Raw genomic sequence first — 13,443 nt, forward strand, 5'->3', positions numbered from 1 at the left:
TTTTGTTCAATAATCAAAAAATAATTTATGCGAAAGTCAAATAATTGCTAAAATATCAAAACGTTTTATAGCAATGCTTATCAGTTTTAACATTCCAACAAATTATTTTGATGATTTAATAAAAAATTATTTTCAGATCTGTTTTTAGCAAAATTTTTAGATCTTTCAACAAAATCGTTCTTTCCGTGTGGATATATGTATGTTGTTACTGCTCATCGCATAGGATGAGCAGTACGCATAATCCTAGCTAAATGCAGATATAGTATATGTTATACAATTGTTGCGTTCGCACGGCGCTAAAATCAGAAATCGAATATTCCTTCCTCGTTACATAATAATATCTAATGGCGATGTGCAGTTTTTATGGCGAATTGTATATGTACGGCTCTTGTTATGCGATCAAGCGTATGCAAGACATAGACGCTGCCGTTTAAGAACAATGGAATCAGATAAGACCGCGTGTTCGTGTGCGTATGTGTGAAACAGAAGTCGCGGATTAGTCCTAGATATCCTGCGCGTAGGCTTGGACAGGGTTACACGGGGTACAGAGTGTAAAAAGGCTCTACATGGCCTGGTGAGCTTTTCATCACGTAAGTTCATCGGGGCCACGTAGAGAGATCTGGGGAATGCGCACGCTCTGAAGAAGTAGCAAGATGGACCAAGTCGAGAAGAGAGCTATGCGGGAAACCAATGAGAGCGCGACCTTTTATTCTTTATCTTTCCATTGTCAGTTTCCTTTCTACATTCCACAATTTCAAACTTTGTTATTTTGTCCGATTTTCCAAATAAGCAGTATAATTTTCTATACATTACATACCTATAGATCACTTTCCTTAATTATTACTTATGTTCCTATTTTCATGTGAGATAAAAATTCTTTGTATTTCTTTATCCATATCTTCTAATTTCATTCTTAAACATGCGCTTTAAAAAAGTAGAAGGTTCTTCTTTTCGATTTCATATTTAGAGATGTAATCCTTCTCTCTTTTTCAATCTGCTATCTTTGCTACGTCGCCGCGTGACCATTTTTCATCTTCTATTTTTATCCTAAAACGATATCGTTCCTCTTTATTTCTTTCTCTCTTTTTCTTTTTCTCTCGTGCTATCTTTTGTTTTTTATTATGTACATTTCCCTTTTCCTTCTCTCAGTAATGTTTATCACTTTCTATTTTTACTTCAACAAATGTTCGCCTTTCTTTCTCTATCTTTTTTGTCGGACAATTCGTCTTTTCTTTCATTGCTTTTTTCATTGCATGATTATTTCTCTCGCTATATTTTCCTTTCCTTTCATTTTGTCCAAATCTGTGGTCTACGATATTTGCTAATTTAATATGAACAATACGAAATTAATATTTTATTCCATAAGGTACATTCTTTAATTTTTAATCAAATTTGTTATATCATCTGTTATAATTTTTTTTTTCTTTTGATCACCTTGCATTGTCATAATATCAATTAAGCAGAAACTGTAGAATTTTACAATCCATAATTCGATCTTAGTTTCGCTGACGAGTTTATCAGAAATCTGAGAATACTTACTGTATGCTCAGTTTTTCGCTACTTGTAAGCAAATATGGCAGAGACTACGAAGGGAGAGAAAACATTTATCTGATAAATACTACGTTTAAATAACGTGTGCAGAGTCGAAACATACCATGAAACTCGAGCTAAAGTACTTAATGTGTTAGGCAATGAAGTGTAAGTGGATACGTTTTGTGATCTGTTAAAATGTGATGATATCAGAGTTCTTTTACGATGGAGAACGGTGAAGATTTGGTCAGTCGTTTACAAGAACTTGTAAGTTACAAATATCAAAATGTTAACCAGCAAATAGTACTTATAAAAATTTGAGAAAACAGACTATATAAATAAGTAACTTGTTAATAATATTCTCGAGATAAATTAAGAAATAAAACTCGTTTATAAAATTCATATATATGAAAGTGAACAAACCTGGAAATATAATTATTTCTTATTAAATGCTTTGAAATTAATATTAAATTTTAATTAATCTTTTAAACAGTCAATTACGTTATTAATAACATTATTATAATAACTACTGCATATTATCATATGTAATATAATTTTATTAAATATTGTAGATGTCTACATGTACGAGTAAATTACAATGTAAATTATGTTTAACAAATCATCTATGTATAACCAATGAATATAATTTATGGATATTTTGTCAAAATCGGAAATTTATATTTTGTTTGTAATTTTATTTTTAAATGCTATCCATTATTTAGTATACATATACAATTTTTAGAATATCATGAAAATTTTTAACAATGGCTTCAAAATTTTGATTTTATAATTGTAAGAAAAATAATTTTGAAATTGGCGGCAACCTTTTGCTTAGACAATCATGTATAATATTTAAAAAAACAGCTTTTGTATAATGTTTCCGGTCTATTTGTGTTAATTATAAGTACATGATACAGATCATCGTGAAGAAACGTACGCAATTAGAGAGATGAAAACTAAATTAACACAAACAGAAAGATATGCAAAAAATACCTGATGATGGAATTTTAATAAAGGTTGGTAAAGCGAGCGTTGGTTGCTAGGGTTGCATCACTGGTTACCATGATGCACTGCGCTCAGCTGACATTACAAGATGGCCGCCCGCAGCTTGGGCGTGGTCGTTTCGTATCAATTAAAATTTTTTATTCTTGAATTCGTAAATACGTCTTAAGAAACTTTTTGAAATCAGGACGAAATTAATATGCAGAGAAGTAGCACTATGACGCGATTTGCACTTGCACTTCGAGGAACGCTTGACTCAAGCGTGATTGTCGCGACACGCGATGTGGATGCTGCTGCTTCCGTAGCAGCCATCTTGGTGATACTCCCTCCATCATGCGCGCGCGATCCTCGTGTCACAGCCTCCGTGGCTTCTCTTTTATCTCTCTTTCCCTCGACTCTGCGTTGTGTTTTTACTGTCCGCCTTTCTGTATCTTTAGTGCGATATCATACCGAGACTATCTCTTTCTACTGATGCGCTATTTAAGAATGTTCTCATTTATCTTTGAGAGCGCAATACGCCATTTGAGCGATCGATATCGTCAGATAATTGTCATATATTTGCCAAATTCGATTTTTTTATTTTTAAATTTCGGCAAAAATCTTTATATACATATGTACGACGTTTACGTAAGCTTTGAGTATTCATCAAGTATTCTCGCAATGTGTCATAATAAAATGTGCAGTAATCGTTTAGATTTTCTTTTAATATGGAAATGATAAAATATCGCGAAATGGAATTGTAAAAATAAAAAATACAAATATAAATATAGCAATAATTTTGAAATAGAACAGCGCCAAAACGGCGACACGATTCCCCTCTACGTATCTCCCCTATTTCGACCCGACTCGCCTGTATCCCCCATACATCTCTAGGGCTACTCGTCTCACGGTACAACAGCGCAACGTAGTGTTATAGGCATTCCGAACGAAAGTACGGGGACGTCAGCATGCGTGTCGCGAAGAAAATCAACGACAGCGACGAAGACGACGATGACGACAAATTTGAGATTCGCGAAGCGTCGCGAGATCATCGAGATCGCTGAAAAGTCAAGGCGTTAACAACCGATGCCGGATGAAAAGTCGAAGAAACAGTGAGAGCGAGAGCGAGAGAGAGAGGAAGAGAGCGAGCGGCGGGAGGGAGGTCGGAAACGGCTTTGGAAACGTTTGCGGTAAGTGTGGACGTATGTATGAGATCGCGCGGTTGTGTGCGTGCGTTCTATCTGGCGGTACAAAGCTGGTTTTCGTCGCAGCAGGCATTCTGTCCGGAGGACCGAGTGAGGGAAGCCGGGGAAGTGGATACGGCCATCTTGGCTGCTTGTGTGTACCATTCTATCTCTTCCTCACATATGCGCCACTCGTTCCTCTGTGCAACCCGCGCCTGCGTATCTCGAAACAGCGCCACTGGATTTCTTCTCCTTCCTTTTCGGCGGCGCTGTTTTCTTCTTTCTATCCTTCATCTTTTCTTTTTTCCTCTTTTCGTCCATCCTTTGACACGTGCCGCCGGCCGATTCCAGCAGAAGTGCGATACTAATGGCGCGATCCAAATCTAAAGCACGTTCTGGCTACTTAACGGTCAATCTGCTTTAAACAATTTCTGGATGGAAAGCATTGATCTTTAGATTGCAATCTTGAATTTACTTTGCCGCCCATGCGACTTTTTTATATCTCTCGAGTTCATTGCGACTAGACGCGCTTCATAAATTAATATTTTCTACAACTAAAAGTTTTCCATTGTCAAACATTGCTTTAACTGCGTTAATTTATACTATAAGTTATGGAGCAATAATTTAAAATATTTCATTTACGTTTATGTAAAAATGTTATGTAATAATACGCTATAAATTCCAATCTCAACTGGGCGACCACTTCGCACTAAGATCTGCTATAAACTTGTCAAATTTGATTTACTGCAAATATTTCATAAATTTATTAATGGCTTTGAACGATGTGCAGGGAGTTGAAAAGCTCGCTGGATAATTACTTTGCTTTCACCTACGGGGGACAGAGTAACGCCGTGAATGTATATGCTCGATAACGCGAACATTTATTATGCTGCTGATAGTATTCCAGTGCCATTAATTTATTCCGTAGCTAGCGTGATTGTAAATTAAATATATGGTACTTCAATTACAAACCAAACTGATTCAATATGCGTTTCAAATAATTAATAAACGATAAAGTAGTATCATTAAAATAGCTATCATAGCTGAATGATTGAATTACTAGATTGAGTATCAATTGTTATATGCATTGTTACTTTTTACAATATAAAGTCGTTCTGATATTTTGCTATAAATTTAAAATAATAATTATTATTATTATATTTAAATATATCGTTTTAAATTCGAAATTCAATAAAAAATCATTGAAAAAAGCATATAATTGATAATTAGAAAATGAACAAGAAAACCTAACCAACTCTAATCAGATTTGTTTCCGATTTTTGTAATTTATAATGAACGTTTTTTTTACTTGTATATCAAAGTAATAGTTTGTTTAATAATCCAGTACATTAAAATGATTAAATTATTAAAATTATATAAAAATCTTCTATTCTTTTCTTTTAAAGAAGTAAAAGAACATTTGTTGTTACATCTTCGAGCATGTAGGTATAGAATATTTCTGTCTCTTAAGATATAATTAAAAGTGTTCACATATATAATATTTGCCATATACTATATAATATCCCAATTTAATTCTCACTGATAAAAATTTGTTGCTTTTGCTCTACATATATTCATGTTGCGAAATCGAATGTTATCGGGGCGTGCATCGTAAAACCGGTCCTGTCATATTCTGGTACCAGCGATAAAAATCGAGATTACATCTTTTTTTTATTTGCGTCATAAAGATTGAATCAAATTTGATACGATTCAAAGTTTCATTGCTTGCTACTTCAACCTTGCGGGAAAGAAATGAAATCTTGCTTTACTATACTACTGAATCACAAAAACATTGAAACAAATCTTAATACAAGATAATATATAATAAATATTATTATATTACACTACATCTATATATCTATAATCGGACAATTCTTATGTTTCTATGTCTTCACGCAACAATTTTTATCATTAAGATATATAGAGCATATTTTTGCAGGTATTATTTATTGTTGCGAAATTTTCAATTTGAACGTAACGCAAAGATATCGCTAATAAAATATTTCACACCTAGTGGAACGTTAAAGCTTCTCCGCAACGCATCTCCGCCATTAACTCCGGACGCCGTGCTCAGACTTACTGCATATTGATCTCATCAATCCTATCTTCCACCTTCCCTTCCCCAGGCTTCCCTTCTGTCTGTTCTTCTCTTCCCTTCCCTCGTATCACAACTGACGCGGTACTGTAAATTATGTTTGATCGATATTTCGGGAATGAATGTAACTCCACGCAAAATTGGATCACGGTATTTTATGAAATAATAAAGATAATTTTTAATGTATTGTGCATAAAATAAAAATTAAAAGAAAAAACAATGTAATAAAATTACGATTATATATGTATGAATTTAACAGTGCGCGTATATGTAGGAATACCAAAATGAGTTCTCAGGATGGAATAATACATAAATATGACATTTTGCTTTTTTAAATATATACCTACACAATAATACTTTACAATAACTTCCAAAATTAAATATCCAAGAATGTTGCATTAGTTAGATTGAAAAGACGAACCAGAAGTCATTGATTCTTTCAGATCTCATTTATGAATATTATTTACAATTAGCTTGAATATTATTTCTGTCGTGATTTGCTGATATTCTTTATGCATATATGAATGATTTATTGTCAATAATATATTATAATCAGTGGAATATAAATGCCCTTTTAGAGCAATCTACATGAAATATAATCGCTACTATGCAAACAAATATCAGCTGTTTAATTTATTTTTTTATGCGAAATTATTTTGTTCAATAAAACTTTTTAAGAAATTGTTGTTTAATAATAACGTAATTATTATAATTATGCGTTTAATATGCATAATTTTTAATCTCATGTTTACGCTTTGCCATTACGATAAAAAATTATAAGTGAATATAAAACAAATTTAAAATAAACTATGGGAGAAAAATTATACATCAGAATATTAATTTGTAGAAACAGTTATTAAAATTTATAGAGACAGCTGTTTTATCAATAAATTCTAGTTTGCATACTACTCTAAATACACAGAAATGAAATCGCAGCCGCACACGCATTTAATGTTTTTTTTTTCTTCGGATTCCGCTGGCAGATAATTCCGAGTCAACAGGCAGACTTGATTTTGCGGCGTGAAACATCGCGAATAATCCGTGACGTGGTAACGACGAGAACGGCCAATCTGGTTGCACTTTTATGCGCTGTTTGGCACACGAAACGCACGTCGCGCCTATAAAACGCATAAAGCGTCAGGTATAAGTGGCCGGCACGCTCTCTCTCCCAACCGAACCTCTTAAAACGAGCACGCGCACGCCGCTGCCTCGGCCGGATCCAGTAAAAGTTGCCTTTTGTTTGATAGCCGGCTAAATCGGCCTGGCAACCCCCTAATGCGTCATTACTGTCGGACTTTACTGCTGCCTCGTATCATTTCACTTAGGTATATTGATATGGCAACGAGTTCTCGACCTATCCCAACACCAACGATCTTACCGCACTATCCAACGAAAATGTTAGTCACATACTGAGTTTTACATAATTTTCATTATACGTGCGTAAGGAAGCAATTATTTATTTGCATAGACTAAGATTTCTCTTTTCAGTGACTATCACAAAAATTTTTAAATTCTGTAATAGTCATTAAATTTTTTTTATTAGCTTTTATTAATGTATCGCAAAACTCTCTCGATACGTAACTTCAATTTCCTATTTACTCGCGATGAATAAGCATTGATAGAATATTTGCATAGAGACGTATGTTTTTATTATAATTACATTAACATAGTTATTTTACCCAGTTTTATTAATTTTAGTATTTTCAAATTTTGCTCTTATAATATCAACTCTAATCAAAATGTTGTCTAAAGCAATATATAAGTCATAATAAAATAAATTTTATAAAAATATAAGATATATATTTTATAAAAATAAAATTAAAATATATTTTACATTTTATATCCTTTTAACTGCATATAATGTTTGAAAGAAGTTCGTTGACGTTATAAGTGTGAAACGTCGCAAACAATTACGGTTTATCTTCTTTTTAGTCTATATCAAGAACACAAAGTCCGAATCTATTTCTGCTTTCTGAATCTGTATGTTATTAAATATCAATTCAAATCACTTCGAAAATGACTTTTAAACTTTTTTTAATCTTGTAGTATTTTTGGTAACATATCTAGTTTATTTCTTATTAAAATTTCGTCAAATTCAATTTATTTTAGAAATCTTTTTACAATAGTCAGAAACTATGAAAATTTTATTATATAATCGAACATTAATTTTGTTATACGAAGATGATATTTATTATATGTACACCATTATGCGCATAACATACGTTATACAAAGCTAACATTAATAATAAAAACGAGCAAACATATAATATAAATGAGTATTTATATGTAGATACGCTTTTGCATCATATCTATTTCATACAAATTGCGCGTTAAAATAATATTCGCAAGTTGGTAAATATTCTCGCGTTAGCGCAAAAATGTTGGAAATGTTTTTTGCATTTGACATTTTTACCGAAATGTTATTGCGAACGTTCCAGAGGGCGTTGTCACTGCTTGACAGACAAATTAATGGCCTGTTTTGTGTTCCCAATAGCTCAGCAACCTCATAAGTTTTTCATTTAACAACTGTTTATTTGTCTTGAACCAGACATGGCAAATCTATAAATACTTTCAGAATATAAGACGTCTTGCATCTGCCTCTCGCAGCAATTTACGTTGTAAGAATTATTTTTTTTTTTTACGCAATGAAATCGATTGTATAGCATCAAACTACACGTATAAAGTTTGAGTGACAGCAAACTGTTTATAACTCGATAGTCGTTTTGATGCATTTCTATCAAAATTCAAAATTTTCATTCGACATTAAAAAACCTAATCAAACCTAAATTGCAATGTGTATCGTAGATATTTTACCTGATTGATTAGATTATTGCATTATACACATGTATATATTAAGAAACACACCAAAATAGAAATATAGAGCCAAACTGTCTGTTATGTCCAGCTGAACAATTGATCACTTGTCATCACAAAATCACTAATTAAAAAAAAGAGCTAAAATTTAACGATACACAAAAAGCTTATTTCGCGGAAAGCACTCGCGCCGGTATAGTGTTACATACGCGTAGGTCGACTGAAAACTGACTTGTGCAGAGTTAACCCCACTAACTCTTCTTCGAATCCACAATCGGATGTCGTCCTACAAAAAAAAAAGATCTTAAGAAAGGATGGAGCAAAAAAGAACAAGGCTACCTAAGGCAGGCAATTGTGGGGTTTACGACGTCATATTGGGCATAGGACGCTTCGAACGACGTTACTACGAGCGCCGTATCCGACGGGCCGAGAGACCGATTTCCGACGGGCGGATTGATTCTACAAAGCTTGATTCTCACCACTCAATCCGTGGCTTCTTTCAGCTAATGTTATTGTAAACTCACCATCAGTCAGTTAATGATCCAGCGGTGAAAAATATATGATTGTAGACATTTATTGATACCATTTAGATAATAGGAAAATATTATTCGAAAACGTTTACAGATTAAAGCATTATTTAATTGCAAATTCTAAAACAATTTAGCAACTTTGTAAAATACTGTCTTACCAAGTTTATAAATGTTTATTAAATACATGTTATATTAGAGAATGTCAAAATTTTTATTCAAAAATAACAGTATTTAAAACTATTTTTTTTGTTCTGTTATACAAATTGCGCGGCAAACATAAATTACTTTATGCAAATTTTCTAAAAAGAAAAATAAAATGTTTAAAAGATTACTGTATATTTTATAATAAAAAATATAATAATGCTTGATATATGTATAATTGTAAAGCTGCAGATTCCGGTCGGTCTCTAGCGCGGCGGTCTTGTAAGTCTACCGTTCCGTTCTACCCTTCCGTTTTTAATTATGAGTTTGACAAAACCCACTACGGGCATTCCTACCATAAACTCTCCCGTATTGTCATTCGGTCAAATGCTTTCCTTAGTCAAAGCTCCTTTTTTAACAACCCTTGAGAGACTCTGGACCCTTAGCCTTTTTTTTAAACCCAGCACAGACCACCATGGAAATAAAAAAGTCACACTATTGCAGGAAATGGCGGTAGCTATTCTTTCTCGAGGTTTTAATAGCCAACCTTGGAATTCTTTGCGATTCCGTGACTATGGGGTTACCACGATGCCTTTTTAAGGCCTTTTTTAAAGACGTAGCCTTCTTGCGGCTATGTTGATGAAAATATGGCCGAAGCGCGTAATATGCGACCCTTCAATGTCCTTGAAAGACAGATCTTCCCTTCCCTCACTATTTTTTCGACGATGCGATTCGCTTGATGCCTGATTTTTTTTTAGCAGGTAAAAATCCGTGACGTTAGAGCGACGATACTGTTGACAGTACAGAGACTGATGTGAACTGTGTTGTTTCGTATATTTTGACATTTGATTCGTAGACGCGCTAAAAGGTCACTTATCATACTTGAATCTTCATCTTTCTTAAGTCAATGTGTGTTTAATGATAAACAATTATAATCTATCATCGTAGTTTATCACCAAAAGTCCGGAAAGTCCATTTAAAGTCTCAAAACATTTGTCGTATGAATATTTGCATCAATATGAATAAACTCTTTCCACAGGTATGATATTTTAATTACAAATTGGTGATAGAATATTGCAACCACAAAAGATCGTTATTGTCGAAAAACAACTAAAGATTGCATTTGTGAACTATACAATTATCGTTGCAATAAACGTATGAAATATAAAGATAATGTTAAAAAATTCTTTATAAATTTGAATAAAATATGAATGGATTATTATAGTCATCTTTTGTGATTGTGATATAATGTAAGTTATTTATTTATTTATTTATTTAAATAAAACTGCAATTGCAATTGGACTCCATTTCTACGATTGCACAAGAATGAGGCGCACAATGCAGCCTTCCTCTTTTCAGACATCATCGTAAATTATTCGAGACTTTTCTACTATCGTATTAAAACATCTGCACAAAACTGACATACGAGACAGATCATACAGACCGAGGAACGTGACGAGAATTATCGGTGGCTAGAATAACTCGACGTATGAAGGCGACGTTTAAACAAGGCAATGATCAATTAAGATTACCTGCATATAGCGAGATGCAGTTTCATCTCAATGTTCTTTTCTCGTGTTGCATAAGTTTCTAACGAACAAAGGATCGCTGTTTTTCTACCTTTTCGTGTAATCTAAAATCCGCAAAGATTTTGCATATTTAATAGCGAGTTGTTCAAGAGTATAAGTTTCCGGAATTGTCTGTTACAGACAGTCACGTATTATGTTGGTACGCCATGAGAGAAAATATGTCGATATTAATTATTAGCAGTGTAATCATTGCAGCGCAAAACCGCGGTACACGGACGTGGGATACGGACGTATCCCATTATGTTAATTTCACATTAGTCAGTTACATCATGACACAATCGTAATTTTCAATAATTTATCGACTTGATATTACTGTGACTTCGTGCAAGTTGACAGCCTAATCTAAACCCTATTATTGCTTCATTCTGCGGTTATCTCTCCCTTCTCTTTTTTTAGCTCGATTTAAAAGATCTTTTTTATCCCGCTTTATTTCCGTTTATCCCTCTGCGTTGAACATTTATCTAGAGAAACAGGAATCGTTGCTCCTGCGCGAACAGGTAAATAGGTATCGATAGATGCATAGAGCCTGGTAGAGAGACCGCGGCCATTCGCGTTGTACCCGTCGCTAGGGTGGAGCTTTCCACGACCGCGGAGGGAGAAAGATAGGGCGGCGGAAGGGAGAGGGCGATAGGGACCGACGAGGATGAAAGAGAGAAAGGCGCAGCGGCGCGGTCCATAACGCGTGGCAGTAACTAACCGGATTCCGGTGGGCTATGCGCGGCAGCACCATCGCCCCATACGGCGTAGAATATGGGGAATCTATGGGCTCATATCCACGACCCAAACTGTACACTAGCCAAATGGACGCGGCAATAACGGCCCGTTAACGCTAATTCGCGGAATTCTGATTGACGACGGCCACAGGGAAACGGGTGCGCCCCTCAATTTCTGCCTCTCTCGCCGCATTCTATGTCCGCTTCTCTACTCAGTTGTACGTTACCTGTCTCTCTTTTCTCCCTCTCTCTCCCTTATTTCATTCTCTAGGTTACATGAACTCTCCACCTATCATTTCAGTGGTGCCAGTAACTTTAAAAATATCGGCAAAATATTACGTATACATAATAAATGTATATACATATAAGAGACTATATTCGAGGATAAATTTTTAATACAAGATCATTTCATTAGATATCTTGACACCTTTACTATAAAAACTCTATTCATTAAAAGAAGACTTTAAAGAAGTTATAACGTCCCAAAATATTTTTAACTCTACATAATATCCTCAATAAATTGTATATAGGAAATCTTATTTTCTCGTTATATAAGACTGCGCTTCTTACTGATTGGACGAATAAGCGCGATTTTATCAATAATTGGTTTGACGCCACTGCATTTACCCTTTCGCCTCTCAATATTCTCTCGAGTCTCCTCTCTGTTCCGTTCGGGATTTGCTCTCTTCATCCCGTATATACGCGGTTGATCCGCGTTTGCTTCACCGACCGCCATGAATTTGTAATACGAGCTCAAACGCCAACCGGCCCTCGCAAATGCCATCCCCCGAAGTGTAGGCACACGCATACGTGGGCGTGTACAGCCGACAAATGTGACGAAGCACAAATCTATTGACATACAGACGACATATAACTTGCGCATCACGACACGGCCTCTGCCAAGAGGGTGGCTTTTGAAATGTCTGATTCTGATCTCCCTTTACTTCTCTTTCATTCATGTACCGATTATTTTAGAATTATTTTAGAACACAGCTAAGCGAAAGAAGCTTTATTCGATCAAAGCGGATCTTAGTGCTTAATAATATTACGATGCAAATATTAAATACATTTTTCAATTCTATAAACTACGCGCCGATTACTGTCGGATTTGAAACGCAATTCTAAACTAAAGCTAAAATAGTAATATCGTCATTTTTTGATCGTCAATTTAATAATAATGATGCTAATGAGCTTAACACTGTAAAAAATTTTAGAATTCTCCGCCTGGCCTTATTTTTTCAATTATTTTATGTCATTTTATTATATATTCTTATTTTATTACTCTGTTTTATGTATCACGCTATTCTACATATCTTTCATTGTTTTCGTGAATTGGTTGCGTTTTGACATATTCTTTTTCAAAATTCTTTTGTTATTGACAGAGATCTCGATCCGTTTGTATAAATTTCTAGTTTAGTTTTAAGAATAATTAATTCCGTCGAAATTATAACGGATAAAGTGACACAAAAATCTTTCAACATATTCGCCATATCTTTGCGTCAATTAGCGTTGCGGGTATTTATTTATAGAGATTCACCGATAGATACACGTATCGCCGTTCTTCTCGAACAACGAGACGTGTCTTTTTGATTCGATGAGATCATCATTTTGATTACATTCCTGAGTAAAACCCATCGTAACGAGCGTTGCGTGCGTTCGGACCTTCCAATTAAAGCCACGCGCTTGCCGCATTTCATCGTTTATTTATAGATGCACAGTTATAGCACGCACGCTTTTGCCGTCGGATGCTCACCCTCGTAAACGTGTCGACGTTTCGGAAAATGCACGGCCGCCAGAATTTGCTAAGAGCATAAAATTACGTTTGCACTCCTTTCACTTTACCACTCGGCACTCTAAGGGTGATGG

The 13,443-nt window shown here is 34.6% G+C and overlaps 3 protein-coding genes across 3 annotated transcripts in view; 1 reads left to right on the top strand and 2 right to left on the bottom strand.

The window, feature by feature from the left end:
• Nucleotides 1-13,443, top strand: part of LOC105454755 — a 108,734-nt gene that overhangs the window by 54,843 nt on the left and 40,448 nt on the right. The window lies entirely within an intron of this gene.
• The window catches only part of LOC105454753 (homeobox protein abdominal-A homolog), a 112,144-nt gene that overhangs the window by 4,821 nt on the left and 93,880 nt on the right, over nucleotides 1-13,443 (bottom strand). The gene's annotated exons all lie outside the window — the stretch shown is intronic.
• The window catches only part of LOC105454750, a 255,227-nt gene continuing 245,687 nt past the window's right edge, over nucleotides 3,904-13,443 (bottom strand). The window contains exon 6 of the mRNA XM_011697612.1: nucleotides 3,904-4,078. Within this exon, the coding sequence (XP_011695914.1) occupies nucleotides 3,986-4,078 (93 nt within the window). The 3' untranslated portion in view covers nucleotides 3,904-3,985. The remainder of the gene's footprint in view (nucleotides 4,079-13,443) is intronic.

Source organism: Wasmannia auropunctata, unplaced genomic scaffold, assembly GCF_000956235.1.
Source record: "Wasmannia auropunctata unplaced genomic scaffold, wasmannia.A_1.0 LD335976.1, whole genome shotgun sequence".
Classification (NCBI taxonomy): domain Eukaryota; kingdom Metazoa; phylum Arthropoda; class Insecta; order Hymenoptera; family Formicidae; genus Wasmannia; species Wasmannia auropunctata.